General features: G+C 46.0%; 1 protein-coding gene across 2 annotated transcripts in view; it reads left to right on the top strand.

Annotated features, from left to right (window-relative positions):
* MMAA (metabolism of cobalamin associated A) overlaps positions 1 to 6,236 on the top strand; it is a 60,132-nt gene extending 53,896 nt beyond the window's left edge. For both annotated transcript variants that reach the window (XM_058666800.1, XM_058666799.1), the window contains 3 exons: positions 2,910 to 2,995; positions 4,512 to 4,661; positions 5,929 to 6,236. In XM_058666800.1, the coding sequence (XP_058522783.1) occupies positions 2,910 to 2,995; positions 4,512 to 4,661; positions 5,929 to 6,216 (524 nt within the window). In that variant the 3' untranslated portion in view covers positions 6,217 to 6,236. The remainder of the gene's footprint in view (positions 1 to 2,909; positions 2,996 to 4,511; positions 4,662 to 5,928) is intronic.
* Positions 6,237 to 20,594: the final 14,358 nt, after the last annotated feature.

Here is a 20,594-nt window from a genome sequence, read left to right as displayed (position 1 = left end):
GCCATCTCACAGGGGCAGACAATGCCTCAATAGATTACATAGTGGGGTGGTTGAGTGCCCATGCGAAGGGGAGTGAAAACTGCGTCAAGGTGGTCAGAGATGAATCCACTTAGCCCTGCTAAGCAGCTGGTAGCTCCCCGGGCCCTGCCAGTCAGGGAGCTGTTCTCTTCACACCTTCGTGTTATACACACCTACTGCATGGCCTCCATCAGTAGAGCTTTGTTTTGTTTCATTTTTATATCCTTAGCACAAAGTTATATACAATGAAGATTTTGAAATACAAACTCCGAGAAAGTTACCTTCTTATGGAGAGATAATTTAATATGTTCCTGTGTGATAAATGTATGTGACATAAGTCTATCTCAGACTTGGGGAAACCAATGAAGAATTCCTAGAAAAGCTTGAATTTGAAGGGCAAAGTGGAGTTAAACAAATACAGGGTGTGGGGCATTTGCAAAGACACAGGGAAGCAAGGAGGTACGCTCAATTCAGAGAGGTGCGGTGTCCTCAGCAGTCTAGAACACAGAATGTGAAGGCGGCCAGTGAAGAGAGGTGGGCTGTGGTAGCAAGCAGGACCAGGTTGTTAAGGACCTGTGTTCTGTGCCATGCAGAGGAGTTTGAAGTATTTCCTGAAAGAGTGTGACACCACTACAGAAGCAGGAAGAGTGAGAAAGACAGGATAGGCCCCTGTGAAAAGTCTCTAGCAGCAAAGTATAGAACAACCAGCAGCAGAGCTAGGTAGGGAGGCAACTGGAAGAATATGGTACTAACCCCAGGAGATGCTTGGGCTCTGGGCTCTGAATTGAGCAGGAAGTGGGAAGGAGATGGGATGGATTTAAAAACTGGCAAGACTGATCCATGATTAGATGTAAGAGATAAGGAAGAGGAATAGGAAATAACAGAGAATGCAAAGGGAAAAACAATGAGTTCAGTTGTAATTATATGGAATGTAAGGTACTTATGTTCAAATGACTGTGTGTCTCAGGAAAGAACTGAATGGGAAACAAATTTAGCAGTTACTGGCACAGTTCCTAGTTTCACACTTCTAGGACAATTAGGAAAAATATGGGGTAAAAGTGGAAGATGACTGCATTCATACGCTGGGCTGCTCCAACAAAGTGTCACAGGAATTTGTAAGATTGGTCTAACTCTTTAGCTGGGACCTCGGCTTCAGGGACCCCACACCAGGGACCCTAGCACTAAGAACAGATGGGAGAGAATTGCCTGATAGGGGAGTAAGAGACTCCGAGGAAGCAAGCACTGTTAAAACCAAGTGTGTTACTTGGGAAGGGCATTTAACTGATTGTATAAAAGACTCGGAGGAACAGTTACTCATTGAGGAAAGGGGCAATTATAAATGTAAGAGGCTGGGGGATAGGCCATTCAGGGCAGGCACGGTTTCACAGAATCCTGCTGTCCATTCTTAGCACCTTGTTTTACCCCTCAAGGTTGTATCTGGTCAAAAGATGGCTGATAATGCTGTGACACATCCGTGTTCCAGAAGGAAGGCAGGGAGAAGGGAGAAGGCCAAGTAGGCAGGCAGAGGAATGCCTTCAGGCTGGGATAGCCTGTTCAGGGGGCTTCTGGACACTTCCTGGGATTACATCCATTACATCCATCCTCTAAGCTGAAGAAAGACCTTGTCGAAGTACCCTTTCACCTGACACATTGGTAGTTTTGGGGTAACGACGTGGGGAGCTATCAACCAGGAATCTGTGCCACTGAGGAAGGAGCATTTCTATGGAATGGGGGCTGTGCAAAGCAGTTTCAAGTGGCTCGAGATTAATGGGGAGCAGGGAAGTGGAGGCAGTGAGCATAGGATTTTTCCCCCACACACCTGGCCATAAAGAGACAGTGAGGCATTTGGTGATAGTTGGAGGAGGTTGTGAATTTTTGTCATTGTTTTTCTTACTCCATTTAGTTGTAACATGAGCACAATTTATGTGGTGAGCTGAGGGCCAACCACCTGTAGACAAAGGAGGGGTTAAACCTAAAGAGGAGAGAGGGCCTGAGGAAGCAGAAAGGGGAGAAGGATTCATCTTCAGCCAGGACTGCTTCCTGGGAGACTGCAGGGAGGCAGGGTCTGTGTCTGTCAAGGGAGTGAGCGAGGAGCTGAGCAAGTTCTTGCCTTTATTTCTGCATGCATGGTGCCGGTTACCATCACATGGGAAATAGGGGACACTGAGTGTAGTAGCTGCTGAGGGGAATGAGAAAGAAAGCTGCCTGAGGGCAAGTGAGACATTGTATTTGACAGTGAGGAAGATGTAGGAGAAGCTGGATGTCCTGACCCTCAATGGTTCCCTTCCACACAGTAGAATTACTTCCGTATGTCTGCAGAGGAGAGAACACCCATCAGCAGTTCGGTGGGAGGAAAATTGAGTGTCCTTTTGAAAAACTTAGTGGAGTGCTAGGGTTTGAATATGTCTCCCAAAAGGTCACATGTTGGCAACTTAGTCCCCAAAAGTCATGTCAGTGGTATCTAGAGGTGTGGCTTTTGGGAGGTTGATAGGATTAGGATGATCTTGTGAGAATGGGGCCCCTGCAGTGCCATCAGTGACTTTTTATGGACAGAGATGTAAGCTCACACTTTGGTCTTGCCCTAGGATTCTTGTCTTGCCCTGTGACTCTCCAGTTACCATGCGGCAAGAATGCCAAGCATTTGCAAATACTGGCCTCTTCCCAGCTTCCAAAACTTCCAGCTAAAGGAATCTCTGCTGTTTATAATTATCTGCTCTTTTGAGTGTTTTGTTAAAACAGTAGAAAATTAGCTAAGATCTGGGGTGTCTAACGCGGTACCAGGTTGAGTCTGTGACGCTGAGTCTGAGTGATAAAATGGGATGGGAATGATGGGCATTGAGGCAGCCTAATGACTGAATACTGGAGGACATAATTGTGTTTTAAATCTTCAGGTGTGGGTCAGTCAGAATTTGCTGTGGCCGACATGGTTGACATGTTTGTATTGCTGCTGCCACCAGCAGGAGGAGATGAATTGCAGGTAATTATATTCATCCTTCCTCCTCCAAATGTGTTTCAGAGAGCATACCTTTCTGATGTGCTTTTGTACACTGAGTCGATAATACCAGGGAGAAAGATGCCTCGTTCACATTAGCTAAAATACTTTGATCAAAAGGGAATTCTCTGCACGTCTTTTTTCTGCAGTTTGGCAGTAATTGATTATATGACCTTGAGCTAATCATACAACTTAAAATTTTTCACCTGTAGCATGGAAATACTGACATGCACTGTAGCTTCAGCCAACAGACCACTGTTGGATGGGGTTTGTAGTACACCTGATTCACAAATTCATGATGATGTGCCTCTTGGCTTTTAGCTGGGGTTCCACTCTTACAGTTTCTATATTGTATGGTAGAGTTTTTACCTCTCATCCTACAGCATAATTGTGGAGTGCCCCTTGGGTCTTGGTGCAGACTTTCCAGATTGAAGGCATAGCCTTCTGTGAGGCAACTGCACTCACTGGCCAAATCATCATATTCAATCTCTATTTCCCTCATGCTTTTCTCCCAGGGGTTAGGCTGATGCACATAGCACAGAGCCCCAACCCTCATCACATATGGGGTCTTTCTGGTGTGGTGGTATCAGGGCTTATTTTGAATTGGGGTTATTATGGATTTGGGTGTGATACTAGCCAACCTCCATAAATAATAAATGCATTTTTATCTGTTTGGGAAACTCCAAAGAGTTAGTGGTTACTTTCCAAGAGTAGGACCAAATTCTTTCTTTCGATTTTTTTTAACTCTGAAAAATATTGATAATAGACTTTGCATACTGTGACATAGAAACATTAACTGTTGGAACGTAGTAATTAAACGTAACATCTAAGAATACTTGTAAATAAATTTAATCTGAAATGGAAAAAGATTTCCTAAATAAGGTTTGGCCTTTGAATTTTACCATTTATTTTTAACATTTTAATGCAGCCTAATTTAAATTAAGGAATGGGACTTTTTTTTTTAGCCATCAGGTTATTTTTCATTCATTCACATTGAAAGAAAGAAATACCTGTCTTAAGAGAAATTTCAAGGAATGCATTTTTAGAAATGCAAATGTGAGTGGCACATATGTTTTCTTTGTAAGCACCCGAATGATGGCCGTCTCTGCGTGCTGCAGTGTGAGCCCGTCAGGAGCAGGGCCTGTCCTGAGATAGCATGCATCGTCTCCTGCCATGCTCGTGCGGTGTCCTGTTGTTCCATCTGCTCCAGTTCTGAATGGATTTCAACGTGTTAGTCTCTACATTTGGAAGTCAGGTTACATATAATTTCCACAGTCCTTAGAGCCAGTTCTCTTGTGTCATTTTTGTCAAATAATTGTGTTTCCTGGCAGCCTGGCTTTAGGAAGATGCAAGAAAAACAAACAAACAAAAAAGGTAGCTAATGAAGTATATGACTTTCCAGATCTTAGCCTTGCCTGGCTGTCTCATTTTGATGCTGGTTGTGGCTTAATTCTCAATTAGATGTTTCTAATAAATCAGTTTCTTCCCTTTTTGTCCATAGGGTATCAAAAGAGGTATAATTGAGATGGCAGACTTGGTAGCTATAACTAAATCTGATGGAGACTTGATTGCGCCAGCTCGAAGGATACAGGCAGAGTATGTGAGCGCACTGAAATTGCTCCGTAAGCGTTCAGAAGTCTGGAGACCAAAGGTTGGTTTGCATTCCATGCTCCATTTTTCACCCTGGATGGACTGTGTGCATTAGGAGAAAGGATGGAAGTCCCGAGCCAGACACATAATCAATCTCTGCTGGTGTGTGGAGATTGCAGTTTTAAAAATTATGACAAGCCACGGTATGTAGTCATGATTTTAAATATAATCCTCCAACCACTGGATGTCAAAACTAGAAAGTGAGGTGATAGATTAGATTACTCAGTGCTTGATTTGAGCCTTTTGGAAGTGATCACACATGCATTCTGAAAAGAGCCGTTCTTAAGATAACAGAACAATTAATGATATGAGTATCTGCATTGACATTTGAGTAAAAGAGTAAAGGCTTGTGATGTGAGCTTCCCATTATGCTTGCCGAATACTCATCTCAATAAGGGGTGGAAAAGGGAAAATCCCGTGGGAAGTGATGCAATCATTTCCCTGCAGGTGGCTTGATCTGCAGAAGAGCACTGCATTAGGAAGGACTGAGCTGCGGGCGTTGTCATGGGGATGACTGTGTAGAGTCTGAAGCTGTCTTCCCCGAACAGGGCCCACATACTTAGCGTGTAACACTTGCACAATCAGGCCAGTTTGACAAAAGGAATAAGGCTAATTTGTCAAGTTAGCTCCATTTTCTGGCACTTGGGCCTTGGGGGTTTCCCTAGCTTTGCCCTCTCATCCTGCCTGATGCCTCTGACCATCTGAGCAATCCTAAATTAAAACAAATGCTTGGAGGAGGCAATTGCAATACCACATGGAGTGCCCACATCCTGTGCTGGAATACCTGTCTGTGATTCCTCCCTTGGCCTCTGAGTCCAGCTTCCTGTTGAGGTGCATCCTGGGAAGCAGCAGGTACAGGCTAAAGTAGTTGGGTCTGTGCCACCACCATGAGAGAACTGGATTGTATCCTGGGACTCCTGGCGTAGGCTGGTCCTGGGCCAACCATTTTGAGCATTCAGGGAATGAGCAAGAATGTGGGGATATGTGTCTCTCTCAGATAAGTAAAATCATTAAGTCAAAATAATTAAATTTCTGAGCTAAATGATTTACCCTTGAATTAATCTTGTTTATACTGTGTACTGGGAAGTTCTAGATCTATCTATCTGTCTATCTTGATATGTTGACTTTGGCACAATAATTAAAATCTTATTTTTGCCACTTGCTTATTTCTGTAGTTGGTAAAGCTTATTTGGTACATAGCAAAATCCCCATGAAAGTGTTTTCTGTCACCTGAAGTCAAACAATTGTGGTTCTTCCCTTTTCAATAGGTGGTGCGGATTTCTGCCCGGAGTGGAGAGGGGATCACTGAAATGTGGGATAAGATGAAGGAATTCCGGGACCTAGCACTTGCCAGTGGGGAGCTGACTGCCAAACGACAGAAGCAGCAGAAGATTTGGATGTGGAATCTCATTCAAGAGAATGTACTAGAGCATTTCAGGAGCCATCCTATGGTCCGGGAGCAGATTCCTGTTCTGGAACAGAAGGTCCTCCGTGGGGCCCTGTCCCCAGGGCTAGCAGCAGACTTATTGTTGAAAGCTTTTAAAAGCAGAGACTAATAAAATTTAATTCTGTACAACCATTATGACTTGATAATGTTTTAACATTAAGAAAATTTTTTTTATATGTTCCACAATTCCTTTATGGTGCTTTGACCTACTGATCTGTGAACCCTGCTTGAAAACCCAGAGGATCTTCGGTATGTAAGGCAAGGCTAAGCGACTGGACAGTGGTTTTTTTTTTTTTTAATTTAATTTTATTTTTTATTAGGGTAAAAAGTTAACAAGGGCTAAAGGGAGTATTGAGGAGAAGCCGCAACCAGTCTCCCACCCACCCCAGGTCCTGGATGTAGGGCATGCTCTGGGATCCTTGCTCAAGTGGTCCTGGTAGTTCACCAGTTATGCATTGCTGCCAATCTCGCCACTCCAGATATGATGAGACTGTTGAGTAATCTACTGATTGACACAGTCCATCATAGAGTCTCCCCTTGTCCAGTGTTTCACTGCCAACGCATAGCTGTGGTGGTTGACTGTCCTGCTCTATCTTCCATCCCTTTTGGTTAAGGTTCTAAGTCCGCTATTTTGGTTGAGGGGGTCCCCAAAGAAACCTTGAGGTGTTCCCAGACCAGAATCCTATATGTACCAGCAAGTACAGGACTTGGCACAGTCCGTCTCCCCACTCAGCTGGTGGTTGCAGTTGCTGGGTTGGTTCCGTCTTGAGCCTCAACTTCCACTGGGGCCAATGGGCATTGTAGTCTATCCTGGTTCTGCTCATCACATGCCTGGCCATCACACAAACCAGTGGGAGCTGCAGCCTAGTTGGAGCAACCCCCAATAACCCCCACCAGGCCCGCCCCGCCCTGATTTGCCAGCATGTGTATTTAGCCTGGTTCAGTCTGCCCCATATCCCACTGGGCTCTCGTAAACGTCGAAGGGTATTGGAGCTTAGTTCTATCCAACCAGCTCAACTGTCCAGCCCTCACAGATATTGTTGAGTACCTCTCTGTCTAGCCATCCCAGTCCCTATCCTAGTTATTATTGTGCCCTCCCATGGGAGTATTAACCCAAGAGCGGGGAGCCCACTATTTCCCTCCCAGGTCACTCTCACTCCCAGATTATGTTCTCTCCAGGTGGCACTGTGGTTGGGCTTGACAGTATTAGCCCTTAGTGCCAGCTTCTGCTACGGCTAAGCCCGGACTGCTCTCACCCCCTCCAGTTTTGTTAACACTAGTAGGGATAGTCCACCCGTCCTGGATCTTCCCTGATCTGGTCCATATGGGGCGCACAGGTGCTGCAGCCCTGCCTAGTCTTCTCCCAGCTCATGCTTTCCAGTGGGAGTAGCTGTCCAGCAAGGGAACCACCCCTTATTCCCCCTGCTGACTCTGCCCCCTCCCTTCCTGATTCTCACTTGTGCTGGTTGGGTGCTGCGGTCACATCTAGCACAGGCACCCTCACCTTGGCATTCCTCGTTGTGTACTGCTTTTGTCGCGACCGAACCTGGCTTGACCCACACTCTGTTCTGGCGTCCGGATTTGCCAGTGGATGACGTGAACTGACTCAGCCTGGTCCGCCCCCATGCCGAATGTATGCCAGGGGTGCAGTTTTTTCTGGGCTGTTTCCTTCCGTGCTTCTTGCGCTTATTTGTAGGATCCATGTCCTGTCACTGGACAGTGTTTATATGGTATCTGTCGTATGTTACTGACTGCCGTTTTTTTTTTCTATTGCTGAACCCTGATATGGTGGCCTGTGGAATAGTTTCTTCTCATGATTCAGGAGAAAGGAAAGCTGAGGAGGAGAGAAGAGATCAGGCCCCTTATAATGCCTGCTTTGATTTTATGCTGTCAGAGTTTCCAGAGAAAATGTAAGCAAAACTGATCACATTTTTGAAGTCTTACTTGAGATCAGCACAATACAAGGTGGATTTCAAAAGAATTGAAAATCATGATTATCATTTAATGTCCCAGACAATTCTAAGAATTTCTCAAATGGCCTTTATTCTTCATAATTGCTCAATTACCTGCTTTCCCTCAGCTTTTATAGCTATTACCCCCAGTGAACACTGAAAATAATAGCTAATGAACAACATATACTCTGTGTATCCAACCTTTAATGAAAACAGAAAAGGAACAATCAACAGAAGTCATTCAAACGCTCTCCTCATCATAGATGTCACAGTGCTCTTGCTAAAAACTAGTAAGCTTCAGAGTTCCAGATGGAAGGAACTGCTGTCACTTAGCTTCCTATGCAGCATGGGGCCTGGATGCTTCTGAAACCCGAGACTCCAGTGGGACTTCAGAAACACGCATGATTCTTAAGCCAGACTTCACGAAACCCATATAAGGTTGAATTCCTGTCACCCAAACGGGGTGTTTCCAGGTGACATTTTCATTCAAGTGGAGCACGAAAATGAAGACTGAATGTTGGTGGTGTTACACAAGGTGAGACTAAAGAATTGATAAGTCGAAATTTTCTTTGAAGAGACTGGCGTAGCATAGTGTGTCAAGCCAAAGTTTACAACACTGGCAGTTCATATAAGCACCAATTTGAGTACCAGTTCCTCCATTCTCAAGAAGCTTCTTGCTGGCCAGGCATCATAGTCTAGTGGTTAAGTCTTTGCTTGCACATACCAGGATTACATATGGGCACTGGTTCTAATCCCAGCAGCCCCACTTCCCATCCAGCTCCCTGCTTGTGGCCTGGGAAAACAACCAAGGAAGGCCCCGAACCTTGGGACCCTGCACCCATGTAGGAGACCCAAAGGAGGCTCCTGGCTTTGGAGCGGCTCAGTTCCAGCTATTGCGGCCATTTGGGGAGTGAGTCATTGGGTGGAAGATCTCTGTTTCTCCTCCTTTCAGTGTATTTGACTTTCCAATAAATAAATCCTTTTTTTTTTTTTTTTTTTAAGAAGCAGCAGAGCCTGGCGGCGTGGCCTAGCAGCTAAAGTCCTTATCTTGAACATACCGGGATCCCATGTGGGCGCCGGATGTAGTCCTGGCAGTTCCACTTCCATCCAGCTGGGAAAGCAGTAGAGGACGGCCCAGGGCTTTGCGACCCCGCACCCGTGTGGGAGACCTGGAAGAGGTTCCTGGCTCCTGGCTTCAGATTGGTGCAGCACCGGCCGTTGCAGCCACTTGGGGAGTGAATCATCGGAAGGAAGATCTTCCTCTCTGTCTCTCCTCCTCTCTATATATCTGACTTTGTAACAAAAATAAATAAATCTTAAAAAAAAAAAGCAGCAGCATCAGCTTTTTGCTAATGTGCATGGGAGGGCAGCAGAAGATGACCCAAGTATCTGGGCCCCTGACATCCACATTAGAGAACCAGGTGGCGTTCCTGGCTCTGGCTTCAATTATAGGTATTTGGCGAGTAAACCAGAGAATGGAAGATTTTGTTCTCGTCCTCTTTCTCTTCCTCCCCCTACCCCATCAGTTTATATTTCAAATGAACAAGAAATCTTAGAGGGTTTTTTTTTTATGGAAATAAATCGGACTATAACCTGTTTGGTTTATTTTCCATTTTATGTTGATTAACTGGTCACTAAACTTATGAACTGTCTAAATCCCAACTGGAATGAATACTTAGTGATCACTGCTATCCAATTAATTTTATAAACATTTGATTTTTCTGGTCATTATATGTTTGATAGCAAAGCCATTAGATCTGCACAAACAGTTAAAACATATTGAACGCTTTTTCCTCAGGAAAAAAGTTAATTTTACTATAAAATGTAGATGAGGTCAGTCAGTCAATGTGCATTAATATTTGCCTGAAAATTTGATGTCTAAAGGTCTCTTTGGGACAATGTGTTTTGCTTAGCTGTTTTAGCTTCTTGATTGAATGAGGTGAGGCTATATGTAATTCAGCAAGCTACTGAACTCTTAGCAAGTTCAGATGCTCTAAATTAATGTTCTTTTAACTGTTACGTGGGACATCAGGTAACCTGATCCTCGAATCTCTCTAACTGCTACCTGGCCAATCTTCTGGTGTGGCTAGAATAGTGTCTTAGGAGAAGAGCAAAGCCAATGATTGGGCGCATAATAGAACCCAAGTATTTCAACATCCTTTTATGACACTACTTGAGATAACTAAGTGTCATTTCAGAGTACTTGGGTTTTAGTTTCAACTCCGTTGCTACTGCTTCTTAAAGATTTATTTATTTGAAAGTAGAGTTGGAGATATAGATAGGAGACAGGGATAGGAAGTATCTTCCATCTGCTGGATCACTCCTCAAATGGCTGCAATGGTTTGGCCAAGGTCAGGCTCAAGCCAGGAGCCTAGAACTCCCATCCAGGTCTCCAACATAGGTGGCAGGGGACCAAGCATTTGAAGCATCTTGTGCCTTGCCAGAAGACCCAGATGGGAAGGAGAACAGCCAGAACTCAAAGCAGCACTCTCATTAATGTCAGCCTAACAGGCAGCAAAGCTAGTCCAGTACACCCGTGACCGTGCTCCAGTTCTCCGATTTTACTTTCCTGCTAACGTGCATCCTCTGAGGCAATGATGTTTCAAAATCTTGGGTCCCAGGGTAAATGTGGGACGGACTAGGCTAGGTCTCAACCCCAACTGAGCCATATATGAGCTATATGTGGGTATGGACGAGCCGTGGCTGGACTGAAACACCCTACAGCAGGGACCAGATTGGGTTGAAGGCCAGTCAAGAAAAGCCACTGTTCCTGCTAGGACAGGAGGCGAACTGAGTAGTACTGGCTCATGGACCCACTGGTATGCACGAAAGCTGGCACTCGGAGGGGTTCTGATGGAGGAGCCTGGGCAACTCTGGCAGGACACAGACGCTGCAGGTAAGTGCAAGAAGCATGGAAAGAAACAGCCAAGAGGTCATGGAAAGTTTCCCACTGGCATACATTTGGCATGAGTCAGGGGCAGACTAGGCTGAATCAGTTCGCGTCATCCACTGGCAAATCCGAACGCCAGTACAGAGTGTGGGTCGAGCCAGGTTCGGTCGCGACAAAAGCAGTACACAACAAGGAATGCCAAGGTGAGGTTACCTGTGCTAGATGTGACCGCAGCACCCAACCAGCACAAGTAAGAATCAGGAAGGGAGGGGGCAGAGTCAGCAGGGGGAATAAGGGGTGGTTCCCTTGCTGGACAGTTACTCCCACTGGAGAGCAGGAACTGGGATGGGGGCAGACCAGACTAGGCAGGGCTACGACACCTGTGCGCCTCATGTGGACCAGATCAGGGAAAAACCAGGCTGGGCTGTTTATTCCTACTGGTGCAAACAAAATTAGAGTGGGTGAGGGTTGTTGGAGCTTAGCTGTAGCATCAGCTGGCAGAAGCTGGCACTGGAGCTAGTTCTGTCAAGTTAAACCACAGAACCACCTGGACAGTGCATAATCTGGGAGTGGGAGGGAAATAGTGGGCTCCTCCCTCTTGAGTTGCCACCCCCCATGGGAGGGCACAATAACTAGGACGGGTTGGGGTGGCTAGACAGACATCCAACATCTGTGAAGGCTGGATAGTTGAGCTCTTTGCTTCAGCTCAGCTCAATATCATTGAAATATACACAAATAAAGCACATACAGTTAATTGTCACATATTTGAACTTTAGTGACAGTATCACTCTAACTCATTAAGAGTCCTCTGAAGCCCAGTGCGATGACTCAGTGACTACATCTTTGCCTTGTGTGTGTTCAGGATCCCATATGGGCACAAGTTTGTGTCCCGGATGCTCCACTTCCTACCCAGCTTCCTGTTTGTGGCCTGGGAAACCAGTCGAGGATGGTCCAAAGACTTGGGACCCTGCACCCATGTGGGAGATCTGGAGGAAGCTCCTGGCTGCTGGCTTTGAATCTGCTCAGCTCTGGCTGTTACAGTCCTTGGGGAGTAAACCAGTGGTTGGAAGGTCTTTCTGTATCTCCTTCTCTCTGCAATCTGCCTTTCTAAGATAAATAAATAAATAAACACTATCCTCTGATTTAGTTTTACAAGTAGATTGTTTTTCTTTGTTTCCATTACTAAATTCTTGTTTGCCCATCCTTATAGTGATCACACAGCTGGAAAAAGGATCAGTACCCTAAGGAGGCATGGATAAGCAGCATGGTAATTTTTAAGATATTATTGTTATGTGTAACTGATTCATAGATTTTAGTGTTACCCTAGCCTAAACAGTTCCATTTATACAATGCAATACAAAAATTATGTCTACAATGTATTGTGGTATGCTCAAACCAATTCTCGAAGAGCTGGATTTAAGTATGGAGAATTTCATTAAAATCCGAAGATAGGAATCTAAGTTCAACCTTCCAGAATGGAGGCAATGAAGATTTCCCTCTTGATCTGTGATGTGCAGGGAAGATGAAATCACCACTCCAAATCCAACAGCAAGAAAAAACTGATCAAGCTGAAATGTAGTGACTTTTCTTGGATCCATGGAGAAGCAGATAGCCTGAAATATGGAGAGCCAGGTTCCTCAGTTGCAGTCAAGGTTTGCTCAGCTAGAGCAGAAACCTTTGAACCAATGGACCAGTTGGAGCATTTGAAGTGATTATTTTTTTTGAAGATTTACATTTTTTAAAAAAGATTTATTTATTTTTATTACAAAATCAGATATACAGAGAGGAGGAGAGACAGAGAGGAAGATCTCCCATCTGATCATTCACTCCCCAAGTGACTGCAATGGCTGGTGCTGCGCCGATCTGAAGCCAGGAGCCAGGAACCTCCTCCAGGTCTCCCAAACGGGTGCAGGGTCCCAAGGCTTAGGGCCTTCCTCGACTACTTTCCCAGGCCACAAGCAGGGAGCTGGATGGGAAGTAGAGCTGCTGGGATTAGAACCATATGGGATCCCAGCATGTTCAAGGTAAGGACTTTAGCTTCTAGGCCACCATGCTGGACACCGAAGTGATTATTTAAAGAATCATCAGAGGTTTATCATGTATGTTGCAGCATTTGATAGGACTTTCTTTATTTTTTATGAATACTTTTTAAAAATTTTCATTCAAAAGAAAACACAGACTCACTGAGATATCTCCCAACCTCTGATTTTCTTTATACATGTGGGTCTCTCTGTTGGGTAACAGGAGCCCAAGCACTGGGCCGTTACCTGCTTCCCTTCAGGGTGCATGTTAGCTGGAAGCTTGTTAGGAGCCAGAGACTTACGGACCTTAGACTTGGCCTACCTGACAGCCTGTTGCATTGCAAAAGCCTGCAGGCAGGGCTACAGCAAGCAGGATATTAGGCCAAAACATCCTCTGTAGAGCAAGCAGAATAGAACCTCCACCCTTGCTCCTGTTCAGATGATTAGTTCCTCCCCTGTTTCAATATAGCTGATTAGTTCTGTCCCTGCTTCAGTGAAGATAATTACTCCCAGGAAACCCCTTCCTTTCTCCCCCTCCCCTAGAGAAGAAGGTATATATATGAGGAGAAAAAATAAAGAGAGAGGCACTCTTTTCCACCAAGTATGAGTGTCCGTGTGTTTCTTGGGCCAGCAGCCCGGGGCCAGCAGCCCGGCATTCCCAGTCCACCCTCAGGGTTTGAGCGTCGTGTCCTGCAGGTCGGGACAGAAGCTGGCACTGGAAGCTGGACGTGGAGCCGTACTTGAACCAGGGTGCTCTGATATGAGACACAGAGACACCCCAAGTAGCAACTTAACTGCTAGGCCATATGCCTGCCCCGTTGCTCCTTTTGACATTCCACAATTTACGTCAGACTATGGTAATGGAGTTAGAATTAGGCTTTGAATTTTCTAAAGGACCTGAATTCTACAGTCTTCAGAGGTCAGATTCCTGCAGGAGAGATTCAAAAAACAATAGCAGCATTCTATAGTAATAAGCTATGAGCAGCTAAAAAGCAATTATGAAATGTGAACCCATCCCAGGCTTTTCTGTCCTAAAAAGATAATGCCTGATACCCACTAAAGAGTTCGGGAAGGGAAGAACTCACTCCAGTTTGATTCAAATTCTTGATCATGTGTTAAGTTTCTCTAACATCAAATCTGATCCTATGATATGTACAATTTGAGTTTTTGGCTCAAAACTCAGCCTTAATAATTTGCTCAAAAATTTTGCTAGGCTTTGTTAGTGTGTCTTAAAATGGAAACAAAAGATGCTTCACTTCTGCCATGGTTTTTGCATATCCCAAGCAGCTCCAAAACCCTAAATTCCTAAGTTCATAGTGAAAGTGTACAACTTAATCCAAGCACAGTGTGTAGTCTTTTGGTCTGGTGGGGGGTATTTAAGTCATTGATAACATGCACTTGGAAGTTAATTCTTTCTTTAAAAAAATAACAAATTTATCTATTTTAAAGATTTACTTATTTTTAATGGGAAGTCAGATATACAAAGAGGAGGAGAGACAGACAGGAAGATCTTCCATCTGCTGATTCACTCCCCAAGTGGCCACAATGGCTGGAGCTGAGTCAACCTGAAGCCAAGAGCCAGGAACCTCTTCCATGTCTCCCACATGGATGCACGGTCCCAAGGCATTGGGCCATCCTTGACTGCTTTCCCAAGCCATAAGCAGGGAGCTGGATGGGAAGAGGAGCCATCAGGATTAGAACCAGAGCCCATATGGGATCCTGACATGTGCAAGGTGAGAACTTCAGCAACTTGGCTACTGTGCCAGGCCCAAATTTATATTTGATGATGTTTGCATAGCTGAGAGTGATGCATGCCCATGTGGACCAATTAGGATGGGGAGGGTCGAGGGATGGGGCAAAGTAGATAAGATAACTGACTTACATCTCCTTTTTTCTTCGTGCATCTGGGGAAAGTGGGGAGAGAAGGAGACAGGGTTGCTCCCAGCAACACAGCCATATCAGTACCTGGGAATGGGGGATGGCCATTCAATGAAATCCCAGAGTTCCTGATGTGAAGCATGTTCTGAGGGTACTGTTTAAGTAGTTTTCATAGTTCTAAAATGCTATTGATTTTGTTGTTCCAAGGTTGAGAAAATCCTTTCAATTCCATTTGCTGACGTAGTTCACCTTACTCTTAATTCACCCAGATACTCGCTGTCAAAGCTTGACCTGGAGAGCTGTCAAGTTTGTTTTGCCACCATGGTACTAGACATCCTCTGCAGGCCTCAACGAACGAGTTGGGATGTCCTCCCTGAGCATCTGTGTATGCCATCCCCTGCATAGGCCTCAGCAACCATTGAGACTCAGTCCTGACACATGCACTCCAAGGTCAGACCACAGATCCTGTGATTTTCCCTGTGGTTGGAGTTCCAAGTCCAGTGATCCTGTTGGCGTGGGTTTCCCCAAAGAAACCTTGCCAGAGGTAACCGCAACCTGATTCCTGGGTGTGCCAGCCAGTGTGTGGTCTGGCTCAGTCCATCACCCACATCAACCTGCACACACACTGGTGATTGCAATCACTCGGTCAGTTTTGTCCCCATCCCAGTCTCTGCAAACCAACGGATGCTGTGGTTCAGCCTAATCCTGCTCAGCACACGTTCTGTCCTCATGCAGACCAGTGGGAACTCAGCCCAGTCAGAGCAACTCCCAATAATCCCCACTAGGCCCACCCCCAGCTCTGGTTCCTGTGTTTGCCTGTGTATGCAGCACACTGATTTGGTCTCTTGCATATCACATTCAGCTCTAGTCAACACCAATGGGCATTGGAACCTTGTTCAACTGAGCCAACCCCACTATCCAGACCACAATCATGCTGGGGTTGCCACCACTTGTCTAGCCCAGGCCCACCCTCAGCCGTGGTTCTCATGTTCTCCAATGGGAATTGCAGCCCATCAGAGAGGCACCCACAATTTTCCTACCAGGCCCATTCCAAGCCCTGGATCTTACCCTTTCCAGATTTTTCTATGGTCTAACCTGTCAGGACTTGCCCCCAGCCGGTTGATGCTGTGGCAAGGCCCAACCAACCTGCAAATACTCTGGCTCATATATGCACCAGTGCAGATGGTTGCTCAGCCCAGCCTGGCTCTCCCCTAACCCAGCTCATATGCGAGTCAAGGAATTTTACAGACCTGCCCAGCCTGGTTTGCCCCCACTCCCAGCTTTCATGATCACCAGCAGGAGCAGAGGCCCAGCAGGGGACCCCTCCTGCTGTGAGCTGCAGCCCAGTCTGACATGGCTCACCTCACCTTGGCATTTACCAGCAGGTGCTGCAGGCTGACTCTACCCGTGCTGCCCCAGTTCCAGCTCATGCTGGTGGGTGCTACAGTCTAGCCCAGCCTGGACTGCTCCCAGTCACAGCCCTAAGATGAACTGGCTAATGTTGTGGTACAACCCAGCCTGTCCTGCACTCCATCCTGGTTCTCACATTTGCCAATGGGTGCTATGAACTGGTCCAGCCTGGCCAGCCCTCAGACCTGACCCACATGTATGCTGGCGGGTACTGTAACCTGGCTTGGTCTGGGCTGCTCCCAGCCTTGGCTCTTGCACTCAGCTGCAGGAACTGCATCCTGACACTGGAGGTCCCTAAGGTCCTCTATCAGGTCACCTCCCAATTGCAGATCTTGTACATACTGTTGGATTTTTGGCCCAGCCTAACAGGGCCTACCTCCTGTCTTGGCAGGTACAGCAGCCTTGTCTGACTGACCTACACCCATTCTGGCTCTTACTATTGAGTGCTACAACCCAGCCATGCCTAGTCCACCCCCAGACCCAGCTCTCACATGGTTCAGTGGGTGCAAAGACCTAGCCCAGCCTGTCCTACAGTCATTCCAGCTCATGTGAGCATTCAGCAGATGATGGAGTCTAGCCCAGTCGGCACACCCCAGACCCAGTCCACACCCATGCTGAGGGATACTGCAGTCATGTCCAGTCCATACTGCCCCCATTCTGGCCCTCACGCTTGCCAGTTGGAACTGTAGCCCAGCAGGGGTGTCCCCTTAGTTCTCCGACCAGGCTCACTCATAGCCACAGAATTTGGGTATGCCAGTGGTTGCTCCAATCCAGCCTGGCATAGCCCATCACCCAGCTTGGCCTCTGCCATCAGATGTTGCAACCTAGTCTGGCCTGGCCCACTCCCAGTCCCAACTCTCGCTAGTGAGTGTTTCAGCTTAGCCTGCCCAGCCTGTCCCCATCCTTGGCTTTCATGCAAACCAGTAGTTGTGACAGCCTGTCTTAGCTTGAGATGGCCCACACTCCATCCTGGCTCCCATACCTGTGACATGCCAGTGTGCTATGATTTGTCCTGGTCCTGCCTACTACACACTCTCCCCAGCACCAATCTACATACTTGCCAACTACTGAAGCAGATCTGCTCAGTCTGACTAATACCCAGCCGTGACCCATGTGCTCACCAGTGGGAGTGATAGCTCACCAAGTGAGTTCCCTAAGTTCACCCACCAGGCTCACTTTCAGACTCAGATTTTATGTATTCCAGCCAGTGCTAGACCCTGACCGAGCACAGTCTGACCCCTCCCCCCCAGTTCTTGGCCTTTGTGTGTGCTGGTGGAATTTGTGGTCCAGCCTGCGCCACATCCAATTGTTGGGTGTGCTTAAGGCTGCTATAGCCTGGACCAGCCTGGCCTGTTCCCAAACCTTGTACCCATGAGTTCCAAGGTCATGCCTAGCTCAGCCTGTCACCATCCCAGCCCCTGAGCAAACCAGCTGGTATGGCAATCCTATAAGGGTGAGCCCATGAACCCCTCCCCATCCCCGAATCTGATCCAAGAGCTATTTCTCTCATGAGCTGGTTAGGGTCATGGCCCATCCTAACATGGTCTACTCCCTGCCTCAACACTCACTGGTGGGTACTGTGGTCAAGCCCTGCCAGGCAGCACCCCCTAGCCATGGCTTTCATGTGAGCTGGTAGGCAGTAGTTGATACCAACAATCCCAACTCAGGTCTCCCACATTGGTGGGTGTGTTGCTTTGGGTCTAAAAGGTCCTCCAGTTTCCCTCCTCTAAACCACTTGGTCTTAGCACCCTTGTTTACCTGCAAGTACAGTAGCCAAGTTGGTGGAATTTCCCCAGAAGTCATTCCCTACCTGTCACGTCTTCCCTTAGCAGTCCTCCCTCCCACACATCTCCAAGCCTGTTTCCCTGAGCAATCCACAGCCCCCCATGCCCAGATCCCCAAGCCTGGTCCTCTGACTCTCTGGCAGTGAGCCATGCCAGCCTGGGGCCCTGTCTACCTACCCAGGACCCATGTACACTTGCGTGCTAGTGCCAAACTCTGCTGGTGTGCAGGCATCTGCCCCCCACCCAACAAAGCTTTTAAAAAAAGAAAAGAATAGGCAAATAACTATTGCTGGAACATTGGTATAGTTAACACAAATTTGCCTTTAATCAGGGCCAGGATGCCTGCCAGCCGTTAGCTGCTTTTCTCCCAATAGTGTAACACTTCCCTAGGTTCAATGCAACCTAGGCTAGAAGTCGATTCTTATGAGAAGGTTGGTTATCAAGGCCGAACGGGGGCCAGCCTATCTCTGCTTCCTGGTTTGCCACATGGTCCTTCTTCCACACACTTTCCTCTACAGAAATCGCTCAGAGGTCCAATCCAATGAAACTAGCTCACCCTGGCTGTGAACTTCAGAGCCATGTGCCACAGGAACCTCTTCCCTTCATAGGTAGCTTGTGTCTAGTATTTTGTTGTAGCAATAAAAAAAAGCATGATAAACACAAATGCATACAATTCAACTATTTTCTAATGGCCAGAAAGCATGCCCCATTAAATTCATATGTTGTTGATGCTGCCTTTTTCCATTTCCTGTTTACACAGCCCTTGAGTAGTGAGCCAATACCCTGCTGGGTGGCAGGAAGGAATGTCTTCAAGGTGGACAGTTGTGGCACTGTTCAGTCATCCTAAGTAGATGCACAATAAATATTTGTTGAATGAATGAGTGGTGATAAATAATTTTGAGCAGCGCTATCAAGTAGTCACAGAGACAAAGAGATAATTACATGGTGAACCTTCTCTTCAAATAATGGCAAATCAAAAAAGTTAGTAATAACTTAAATTAGTACCAGTCTCTGGAAACCCGTAAAATTCCATTTTCAGCTCACTCTAGTTTCTGTAGGATAAAACACTGCTGTGTATCTTTTCACTCAAATTATGTCTCAGTGTAACCCTGGAAATGCTGAAAAAGCTATGTTAAAGATACATGCACATTACAAATGTTTTGCTATATGCAGATTGAGTATCCAAAAAAGGTGGTGTGGGGCATTCATCTTGATCCTTCTAGAGAATTCTGCTCCAAGATTTTGTGAATATTCTTTCCAATGTAACCCTAAGCCTCCCCATCCCCAAATCAGTCCCAAATAAGATTTAATAAATGAGAAGACCAGATATATGTCATACTTGGATATTTGATATGTATTTGAATAAGTCGACAGCATAGGCAACCACGGTTGGTGAGTAGGAAGGGAGTGAAGGTTCCCTGCATTAATTCCGAAGAGGATATATCTTCTGGTCTTTGTCCAGCAGCAAACATACATAAAGTGATCATCTAAGAAATTTTATTTTATGCTTTGGCTCTATTCTGCCATGAGCATTCAGTTAGGATTCAACTTAAAGTTATGACAAGATTGTCTATTATTTGTCTTTATGCATCAATAAAATGCAAGCCTTTAAGATTGCTTTTTTTTTCTTTTTTCAAAAAAGGTTTATTTTCCTTGATAGAAAGCCAGAATGACACCGAGATGAGAGAGGGAGAAATCATCTGTCCGTGGTTCCCTCCCACATGGCTGGGGCTGGGGTCAGGGCTGTACCTGGAGCCTCGACTCCATCCAGTCTCCCTTGTAGGGGAGTGGGGACCCAGGTAATTGAGTCATCGTCTGCTTATTCCCACGTGCATTATCAGAGAGCTGGATCAGAAGTGGAACAGCTGGGACTCAAAGATGTATTGGGTCCAGAGTCCTGGGTGGCAGGTTAATCTCCTGAACCTTAATGTTGGCCCTGGCTGATTTCTTGGAACAATTATTTTTCTAGGTAGGAATATTTCCTGCCATGGTAACAGCTCGTTAGTCCCTCTCTTAGCTTGGATGATTTCTGGGGCTATACATGATTTAAAATCTGAATATTGCAGTAGTGGTAATGCATGGTTCCTTTTAAATGTTTTTTGCTCATACCAATAACAGGTTATATGTAAGAGTGAGGCTATTGTCCAAGTGGAACTGCACAGCAGGAGGTGACTTTCCAAGTGTACGCAAGGTGGCCAACCCCACTTGAGTCTCTCCTGTGGGGACCAGAAGACGTCAGCTGTAACTACACCCTGGTTATCCCTGGAGGTGTGACTGTGAAATCGACCAGACTATTAATATGTATCGTGTTTTAGTCTTGGTTATTATGAGCCTTTTTGTTTATGTGTTTGAGAGTGTGGGATGCATTGTGAATATCCAGGAATAGAGCGGATTTCCTTGGAAAAGAACAGCTGTGCTTCCAAGTTGCCTCAGTTTGCGATCCACACATAAAAGTACGTTTCATAAAATTCACAGAAGATGGAATTAAATTTATTCTGGTGCATAAAATTTGAGGTTCCATGCAGAGTTTCCATGGGAAAAAAAACTCTTGG

This window comes from Ochotona princeps, chromosome 7 (genome assembly GCF_030435755.1).
Source record: "Ochotona princeps isolate mOchPri1 chromosome 7, mOchPri1.hap1, whole genome shotgun sequence".
In the NCBI taxonomy this organism is placed as follows: Eukaryota; Metazoa; Chordata; class Mammalia; order Lagomorpha; family Ochotonidae; genus Ochotona; species Ochotona princeps.
This window is presented reverse-complemented; position numbering and strand designations above follow the sequence as displayed.